The sequence below is a fragment of the Morone saxatilis genome, unplaced genomic scaffold, assembly GCF_004916995.1.
Source record: "Morone saxatilis isolate NCDOM2014 unplaced genomic scaffold, NCSU_SB_2.0 Contig1, whole genome shotgun sequence".
Classification (NCBI taxonomy): domain Eukaryota; kingdom Metazoa; phylum Chordata; class Actinopteri; family Moronidae; genus Morone; species Morone saxatilis.
In genome coordinates, this window is record NW_023339651.1 from 12,467,302 (window position 1) to 12,477,706 (window position 10,405).

Genomic DNA, 10,405 nt, shown 5'->3' on the forward strand with positions numbered 1-10,405 from the left:
ACACACACACACACACATTCCTAGCCTTCCCAGCTGCCTGTGCACCTGGGCTGGCATCTGTCATCACCGTGGTAACTGGCATACAGCTGGCTGTGTCACTATCACCTGGCTCATCTGCCTGCCTCTGAAAGAGAGAGGGCGAAATGGGCAGAAAAAAAGGAAAAAAGATTGAACAGGCAGTGAAAAGAGAGAGGTGGTGTGAGTGAGAGAAAGAAGGGGAGATGAGGAAAAAGAAAGGACAAATGGATTCTTACTCAGTGAAAAGGGAAAACAACATTAACAAAAAGTGAAGAAATGTCTTGAAAACAAAAGGGAGATAACCAGGAGAACATTTTGTCACCGAACAGATGTGCCATCTACAGAAACCATTGTATTACCATTCTCTACCTGCCCACTAGGGGGCACTATTGAGTTTCCCCATCTCAGCTCATCACTTGACCCAGTCAACTGCTAACCCAGCTGCTCCATAAACCACAGGGCTATATAAAGGACAGCTATCACTTTCTGTCAGGTTGTCCGTGTTGGCTTGGTGGCCTGGCTGTTATCCTGCTCTACACGTCTGGTCTGACTGCCCTCTCAGTCTTGACTCTAAGAAAAGAAAGAAATATCTAAATGGGAGAAATACCATGGCCAATGCAGATGCTTCTCTTCAGAGCAGAGGGGGGCACTCGATGGTTAGTATGAAAATAATTTTAAACATATGCTATGGCCTTCACTGTCACCAGTTTTGAACCCAGTTGAACACCTACTGTATTGTAGATTTTGAACCAATGGGGTAAACAGTTCAGTAGTGCTGGAGAATCTACGGACAATGCAGCTGTTTTTAATTGGTAACACTGGCAATAAACACTCCTTTTAGCAACTAGGCTAGTTAGCTCACACTGTGGTTTGTTGTTTACATTACAAACACTAGCTTGAAGAGATAGTGGACCTGCCATCTTGCAGTTTGTGGATTATCTTTATCTTGCACCATACCAACTGTACAGATGTATTACATTGTGTAATAGCGAGTGCCACCACCTGCCAACAAATGGTGGACCAACATCTTTGCAAGACACTTAAAAATAAAAAAATAAAAATAAATGATCTGCAAACTCTTATACTTTTTAACATTTTAAAGACTTTCCATTAGCTAATTATTTAATTTTTATTTTTATTATTATATTTCTTTGTTTCTGTAAATTGACTCAGTCAGTGAGCTCTTGGGTATAAATAAAGGTAGAATGAATGAATCAATGTAGGTTTTACCTTTAATTTGTATTTTTATGACACATGTCGTGTCTGACTTTAGGTCTCCAGATCTGTGATCTTTAAAAAAACAATAATATTTCTGAAGCTGTGTAAACATAACTTTTTGTTAGTTTAAATTGATAAATTTGGTCATCATCTGTCAAATGCTTGTTGGACACTAATTATTAAAACTACAGAAAAAACACATCACCACCCAGAAATAAACTCCAGCTTGTACTACTTTAACCTGTCCCACTGTGTTAGAAAAAGTCCCCATCCTCTCTTTTTAAAAGGTCAGAATCAGGGGTGTAACAAAACAAGACTTTTAGAGACCCCCTGCATGGGCAGCTTTAATTACAGCTGAGGAAGTGGCACCGCTTAACAGGAACCACCCTGCTTGACTGTTACATCCCATGACTCTGAATGAAAGCAGAAAAGCAGTTTAATATCTTTTAATGTGCCTGTGTGTGAGAGTCGCATGCTAGCAGTGTGTGGCAAAGGCACCGTGCAGCATGTGGGCAGGCGCGTCTGCACTGCCTGCTAAGCAGAGGGGACATCAAAAGGTGGGTTTTAACACACATACACACACACACCCCATTGCCACCCCTGGCTATAAATCCCACCCCAAAAGGAGCCATTTATGGGACAATAAGAGCCAATTTATGGGCCCCTAGAAAATGAAGGCAATTCAGAGGTGTGGGATGAAAGATGACAAGGGCTTTCTTGGGGCTAGCTGGTAGCTCTGTGTTTCTTCACAACTTTCCCTTGTGTAGCTTTTGTAGTTTGGAGGGATGGACCAGTTCAGCACAAAATGAGAGATCTCTCTCCCAAGCTTTCCTTTCAAAAATGTTTGTCAGCAGCCAAGGCACGAACCGAACCTGAAAAATGATGTGAGCATTTTCTGTTTTAGAAATTACTTCAGATATCACATTTAATCTTCTGGCGACTGTTGTTAAGATCCCAGTCTGTGTGGATGACCTCTCTTGTCCCCTAGAGGTCACAAAATGTTTTCAGTTGAATACATACATAAATACAATGGGATTAGCAGCATTCTGGATACACACACACACACACACACACACACATAGAGCCACACAAGGAGACATGGACCGGATCATGTCTGCCTCAGAGTTACTCAGGTGTGGTGAGATTGCTGGAATACTGACACGAAACGTTTGGGGAAAATCACGGAAAGGCCTGTGCCATGCCCCAACCGCTCAAGCATATACAACAGCTCTCTGGCCTGTAGTGTGTGTTGCTGATGGATGTAACAGTACATCAGGCAGAGCACTTCTGCCATTTTATCTGTCTTGAGGCAAACACAAAAAAACACACTTTTTCATTCAACAGCTAAACCAACTTCCACAGTCCACACACGCTGAAGTAGTTCATCTTTTTAAGGTTGCCCAACAATGAGTCAGCTACCTACATTATGTCTGGAAACAACTTCTTAAGGAATCACTGTTTGCTCCTCTCCCCCTTCTCTCTCTCTTTCTCTGTCTCTCTCTCTCTCTCTCTCTCGCTCTTTTCCTCTTTTATTCATTTAGTTTAATAGTCTGTAATAGTTACCAAGTATCATTAAGGCCAACCTCTGTGGCTTCTAACAGCGCTGTAGGCAAGCCAAGTGTTTGTTGTCGGCATTTTATTGGCTTCCAGGGAGGAGGGTTGTTGTTGTTCAGTGTAATCTTGGCACGCCAATAACAGGTTTCAATAAAAGCAGCTGCTTTCTTAGGGTAGTTAAGCCGCTCTCTTCCCTCCCCACTTTTGTGTTGGGTGGAATAAACTCAGAGCTACCTGTAGAGAACTTTGCAAGTGTCTCCATTTCTCCTAATACAGTACGTCTAGTTCCCTTTATTCTCTCTTGTTTGACGTGTAAAAATCTCTTTTCTATTGGATGTTTTTTTCATTTCTCTGTTTTCATCTCTGCCACTCGTTTCCTAAGCAGGTCGCTGAGGTTTTAACTGCTATGATGGGACTTATTCCAGTGCCAGCTGGTTTAGCTTGACCACACTGCCCCCTGTAGGGAACAACCTGCTGTTGCAAATCAACAAAGCCAGAGAGGCAAAGAGGCAGAGGTTCCTGGGACTAGTAATATATGGGCCATAAAATTATTTAGCACATGCCATTTTAGAAATACATATGGAGGTGACCAAATCAGTATAATGCAAACTTGGAGGTAATTCAAAGATATGCAGTGATTTAAACTAATATGTTCCTCTTAAAGTCACTGTTTACACCCATCTGCATTTAGAAGTCTTCATCACAGGAGACACTGGCAAAAGCAATTGTTTATACCAAGACCCTTTCTTCTTCTCGTCCCTAACATTTAAGTAATACAAATATCTAGAGTGGCACATCTTGTCCAAGTTTCGTAGTTGCTATTAAATCTCTCTTTTCAGCTCACAACAGCCTTGATCAGTCTGAAATCATTTTAACATTGATTATCACGTGGGAAAAAAGCACGGATAAAGATGCAGTAAGAAATGTGAGACAAGAGTGAGAACAAAAGGGATGTAAAGAAAGGTGTTAGAAAGAAAAAAAAGTGGGCATGAGATCAAATAAAATGAGAGGGTATTCATTCGGTCTGAAATGGCGTTTGAGTGGACACGAGAAGTACATTGGGAAACACTTGTGTAAACAGTGTGATTGATAGTAAACAGTTGTGCAAATATAATACAGCAACTTTTTTGGAGGTTGCAACATTTTCCACTAACTGATTGAGGACATGGGTGAGTTATGTCTATAATATTCCTCCGATTATGTAACTTGAAGTAGATACAGCCAGGTCAGTTATTCAGGACTAAATGTAATCCACAACTTTTAAGTAAGTTAATAATGTATTTAAAACAATAATGTCTGAAAAAAAACTCTAAATTGTTATCTCACTTCCCTTTAGCATGAGGAGTCTTAAAATAAATCTTTATCTAGCATATCATATAAAATGACAGACATGACATAGGTTGAAAGTTTGAATTCAAAAACTCTCCTTGCATTGCTTTCTTCTGTGAGATCCCTCATTTTTCTTGGCAGTGAAGTTTGATTTGCCACCACATTCCATAGTTAAAAGGTATAGGAGAAAGAGTCCCTATGTGGCTAAAAGAGTTCCTGTCTCTCATGTAAAATTAAAAAGCACTCGGACAAACATTATTGAACCTCTACTGGAGCATGAACATTCCATGGTGTTTGGCTGACCCTGACACAGGTTTCCTCTCTTGGTTTCTCAAGGGTTTTCATTTTTTTTCTCCACCATCAATCATCCCTTATTTTCTAACCGTCTAATCGTTATTTCAACGTGCAGAGGTGGCATGCAGAGTCCAGTATTTTTAGGAATGCTAGTGGCATGGCTCTATGGAAGGCAACTAACTGTCGGTTAGTCCATCACTTTGGTCCAGGCTAAAATATCTCAACTATTGGATGGATTAAGATGACATTTTGTGCAGGCATCCATACTCTGATTTATCTATCCATCTATCTATTCTGATATGCCAAGCAACCTTCACTGTATTAAACACGGCACTTTTATACATTATGAGGTCAGTAGGCAGTTGTGTGGAAGACTAAAACCTTTGTTTGTCCACATTTACACATTTGCTCCATATCTACTCTGTGCTGTTTTCAAACCCTTAGTTTGAACCCTCTGCCATCAGCCTCCTGGGAGGTGAGTGACAGCTTTTATATGTCTTAACACATGTAACTGATATGAATTAACATGACTCATTCAGAAATGACTTTCCAAAGATTTGGTTCAGAGACGTCCCTCTGCGTCAAAAGCAACTTTTATTTTCCTTTAATCCAAACCTTTTGACATAAACACAAGTTAATTTCCATCATTATTGAAACCGTTCAGCTAATTAAGTAGAAAGTCAAATTTGACAGGGTCAAAAGAATTCACCAGAATTCACCAAAGTCATTACAAATGTTGTTTTCATGGATCATTTCACAGGCATTTACTAGTCAATTACATTGTCAACCGGTCCTGTCGTTGCAGCCCTGAGCAGTCTGATCCCTGAGTGACAATATGTTCTGGTCACATTGAGTGTATCGGGGTGGAAAAGGTCTCTATGCCTGCCAATTAACATCCACGGTAGTGCGTCATTTCCAAGAAAAACATTGATCCAATTCAAAAAAGCAGCTTGTTGCCATTGTTGGAGACATCTTTGCTAACAGCTGCACCATGTAAGTCCAGCACCCCATCACTTACAACACTGATTGTGGGCTGTAGTTTGGCCTTTAGTTGTTATCATTTGTTTCTTTCACAAGCTGTTTTACAGGCAAAGATGATGGGATAAGTCTGTGTGACCACTTGTGGCTTCTGAAATGGAAATGTTCTGTTGTAAGATCTATCTTAGCTAAGTAGCTAAATCCCTGTATATATTGTATGTAAAGTTTCCATCGCTGTTCCTATCAACCTGGGGTGCAAAATATCCTTGAGGGGCTCTAAGTGTCTGTAGGTCATGAGGCAGTCAAGGAATAATATTGGAGCAAATGCAAGAACTCTGGACAAAATGAGTCATCTGTTATGATCAAAATCATTTAAGGTTTAATTTCTAGTAAAATAACTCGAGAAAACATAATTAATCCTGCCTTCAGTGACTTTTTCCCGGTCTAAATGACGCAAAATATGTGTTTAAAAGACAAACAATGAGGTTCTGCCTATACTGGTGGGGGGCATGGATTTAAACAGAGCTGAGGGGGTTTCCTAACTCAAAGACGGTTGGGAACCAATGGTTTATATGACAGTATAATCATGGTTATATGGCTGTGACCTCCCAAAGGCATCCAGAGGTTATCCATGATTCACTCAGATAATGAGCCTCATCACTTAGGCTGTCACCCGTTCTCCTCCGAGGCCCAGGGCTAATATTTGTAGCCGGCAATGCACTGAGGGGTTACATGAGCAGTAATCCCATGCAACGCTGACCAGTGTGATACATTACTGTAAGCAAATGAATGATTAGATACTTATTTAGCATAATATTGAAGTGCACTGTACTATGATCTGGAGCAGGAGAAGACAAGTTAAACACTGAGAATTATATGGCTTTAGAGTCACTTATATTCATTTAAATACACCTTTTCCCTAAAGTGCATCTTAGCTTCATTTAAAGACTATTTGCTTAAGGGATCAAGGAAAAGCTACAAAAACAAGAGGGATTTTATTCTGCGCTATGAGACACCAGGCCTTGAATTCATCATCCTTCAACAGTTTAAGTACTTGTGAAATGACAATCATTAAGTTTTTGTTCCTGAGTAATGACTGACATGAAAAAAAAACAAAATCTTGTCCAAAAAACAATGTCTTGTTGGCACAACTTCTCTCATATAAATTGATTAATTGTCGCCCGACCAATGTCCACTTTCTGATATGTTCGTGATGAATTAACTAAAAAACAAATGCCAGGGATGCTGAATAAGATGATTCCTTCAGATAACTGGGGCACTAAAAATGGCAGATTTTCACTCATATCAATGTGCACACCACAAAACAAGACCTCAAAGGTTTTAGTAGCATTGGCAGGACTGCTGGCTCTCTTTGGTTGAGATCAGTTCTTTACCTATAGATGGCTCTTTGGTGCCGCCTACATTTTATTACCTTTTTCCACTTCTCTTCCCCCGACTCTCTGAGTTCTTTCCCAGTGTTTTTTAAAGGCAGTCAGGGCACAGTGCCACCTGCCCAGGTAGATAAGCTCTGCAGGGACACAGTCTGCGGTGAGAAGGATCAGAGCCGGCACAACTGAACAGCAGAGGCTCCTGCTGAAGGCCGCAGTGTTGGCCCCAAGGGCTGTAGGAAGGAAACAGGTGGTTGACTTCCTGCCCCATGCTGGAACAGCTTATCCCAAGCCTACAAAATAGGAAATTAAAATGCATTTATTTGTGATAGGGGCAATCTACATACAGCAGAAATAGTAGCCTAAAGCAGATGCATGTATCTTACAGTAAGTACACAGACAATATAAAGGCTCTTTCATTCCTAATTTCCTTGCTCTTAACATGTATATATTAAACTTTCTGTGGATTTCTCACCGAGTGAATGCAGCGGGATTGTTTAGGTGGTGAAAGAGAGCAGGCTCACACACGTGGGAGGTCCGTCGACACACACTCACACATGACTGGCCGAGGGGACCTAGGTGCACCCTTAGAGCACTTTCTGGTGGCCAAGTAGTGACAGATTTACTACAGAAATTCTGGGGAGATTTAAGATAAAGAAATGCAGAGAGTTTGAACCAAGCAAGAACCTGCATATTCTGTGTTGGGTCAGACAATTACAAACATATTAGCCTTTTAAATTAACAATTGGAAGTAATGTTTCCAAAGTTAATTTCGATGGAGGTGCAGATGTGGTTTGAGAGGAACATTCACCATAACAGAAGTGCATAAATTCATAAAAGGCCAGTATCAGCCTTATGTATTGGAAAGTTATATATCAGTTAACAAGTTTGTAATGGTTTCCACACCCTTTTTTTTACCCACTTCGTAATGCACTGCATAAAACAGGCCAGTGTCAATAATCAAGCTACTTCAGGAGTCTAATTAGTTCAGGGAGCAACAAAAAATACTGCAAAACTACCGTGCAAGGCTACATCTCTGTACCTGGTGAGTGATATAACCATGAACCCTCTCCAGCATTCCCTCACACACAAACTCTCGTGGATTGAAAGGCTTCACCTGCAAAAACATGCACACACACTTTTATTCAGTGCTACTGGAACTGAAATTTATGGGATGACAAGGTGTGTGTCTATATACATGTATATACACCACCTCTGTGCGTAGAATTGCTCTGACTGCCTCCCGTACATCGGTTTTGTTGGTTATGTCTACAGTCCGCACGTGGGGTTTGCCAATGAATGTTTCAGCATACGGGTGCTGGGAGGAGATCTGGGAGCCAAAGTTATTTGCTGTCTTTAGATCTAAAAATTGATGTACAATATTTATACCCAATTCAAACAGTCATTTTCTTTCAGTTTGAAGAGTTACCTACCTGTCTTGTAGTGGGCTTGCCTTTGTAGAAGTCATTGTTGTCTGATGAGTGTGGTGGGTCAAATCGTGGCTGAAGGAACACACAGCCCAGAGCTATTGCCTCAATGGGAGCTGGACCCTCATAGGGGAACCCAAGGCCTACAAACACCTGAGAGGGAAGCAGCAGCGGGAAGACTGAAGATTGTTTTGCATCTTAATGAAATCCATCACAAGAAAACATAAGGACAGGCAGGATAAACATATACAATAAATGCACTTAAAAGATTCTGATTCAGCGGCTTCATAGATTTACTCTGATGAGCTCTTATCTGACCTTGGCTCTACGGAGAAGGCGCAGGAAGTGCTCCTGAGTCAGCAGGCCATGGTTCCTGATGAAGCTGGGCAGATTAGATTTGTGCCCGGGAGGCTGGTACACTGTAGCATGGGTCTCCAGCTCTTCACTGATTACCTCAACATATTCAGATTTACCCTAGTATATACACAGACGTACAGAAACACACACATCATGAAACAGGGTATGTAGGCTTAAGAATAGCATGTACAAAAACACTAATCTGTCTTATTGCTACCTTACAGTCTTTCTTCATACATATACTTTAACCTTTTGGCCATTATACCTGCCACATGTAGTCCTGTTTACCATAGATGACTGCTATCCTGTCTTTCCTGTAGGTGTCCGACTCCAGCTCTTCCTCCCTCACCGCCTCCCTCACTGCCTCCTCAATCACAAATCCGAGGAAGGAGTTATCAGGAGTATGAGCTAAAGTTGACAGAACACAGAGCAGTTTACATGTAAAAAGATAAATAAATTGCATTCAACAAGAAAAATCAGGGCTACGACTTCAGCTTCATTCAATTTCAAGATACAGTTTTAAGTAGTATTTATCTGCTTGATTTTTTAGCAATAAAAGTGTCTTAAATTCAGTGCTTATTTTACCAAAACATGATCCAAGATGGTGAATGCCTGCTCACACACTTCCTTGAAGACAACATAAAAAAGAAACATTGTGGAAAATGTGACATTTTTAACTTTTGGACAGGCAAAGGCCAAAAATATTACAGGTGAAGATTAAACTTCTGTGAGAGAGAGAAAAACATGCTGTGCAGTATAAATCAGCAGTTAAAGGAAATGAGAACTCCACATATATCAGAGGTTAACGTCTGGCTGTTTGGATAGGCAGCTGCCACCCTGCTGCCCTCCGACACACTGAGGAAGGTGTGAAAGATGAGTATTTACTTTACTAGGAATGTGCCAGCAAAAGGTGTGTGTGTGTGTGTGTGATCAGTTGATTCAAAATTCCGGGCCTTTTTGTCAGACACATACGCACACACGCACGAGATTTACTGTGATCTGTGGCTGCTGCAGTACTGATCCCTCATATCCACAGACCCTCTAAGCAGGTCCTTCCATCCAGTGGAGAGGATAAGTAGCTGAGGTTAAGTAAACCTGGTGCCCGACAGAGCGTTGTTCATTTCCAACACCGGTCTCCTTGTCATCATTTCCCAGCCTCTGGGAGATGGAGACCAAGCTGGCACACCGTGGGCGAGAGCCACCCTTCGGTTGCCTCAGCATGGAACACTGTTTATCATGTCCTGCTGGAGGGGAGAGAGGGATGGCTGTTAGCTGCATGGTAGAGAGGAGGCAGAACGAGAGAAAGACAGCAAAAACAGAAACAAAGAGAATGGAGAAAGGAAAAGAAAGAAGCTTGAGAAGAAAAAACGGGTGGGTGTTTATGCTTCTGTTGATGAGAATGGGGGAGAGGGAAGATAGTTCGACTGAGGGATTGTGCTGAACAAAGCAGGCAGGTCAAGCAGACTGAAACAGGGCAGGCAAGGACACAGAAACCCAAACCAAACAGAAACTTAATTCTTCACAGTCCCCCCATCATACGACACTGCCACCAGTGTTGGCAGGAATCTTGATCCACATGATTCAGTGTTATGTGTGTGGCATATCTCTGCTAATGCTGATATACGTGAATGTGTGTAGGCTGTGAACCAAGACAGGTGTAAGAGACAAATGGGACCTCGAAATGTAGCCAGGAAGAAATTGACTATGCGGCTGTTGAAAGAGGGGAGATTTTGGAAAAAAGTCTTTCAAACAAGTACATTGACCGACAGAGAGAAGTCGCACAAGCAGGGACACACACGGCACATACAAACATGTAGCACATGCTTCCACACAGCATCCGCG

The 10,405-nt window shown here is 41.5% G+C and overlaps 1 protein-coding gene across 1 annotated transcript in view; it reads right to left on the reverse strand.

The window, feature by feature from the left end:
• Positions 1-5,070: 5,070 nt before the first annotated feature.
• The window catches only part of LOC118331251 (alpha-1,6-mannosylglycoprotein 6-beta-N-acetylglucosaminyltransferase B-like), a gene marked incomplete at its 5' end in the record, with an annotated part of 12,500 nt that continues 7,165 nt past the window's right edge, over positions 5,071-10,405 (reverse strand). The window contains 7 exon segments of the mRNA XM_035666058.1: positions 5,071-7,072; positions 7,255-7,415; positions 7,822-7,896; positions 7,993-8,109; positions 8,213-8,359; positions 8,525-8,680; positions 8,829-8,971. Coding sequence (XP_035521951.1) covers positions 6,874-7,072; positions 7,255-7,415; positions 7,822-7,896; positions 7,993-8,109; positions 8,213-8,359; positions 8,525-8,680; positions 8,829-8,971 — 998 coding nt within the window.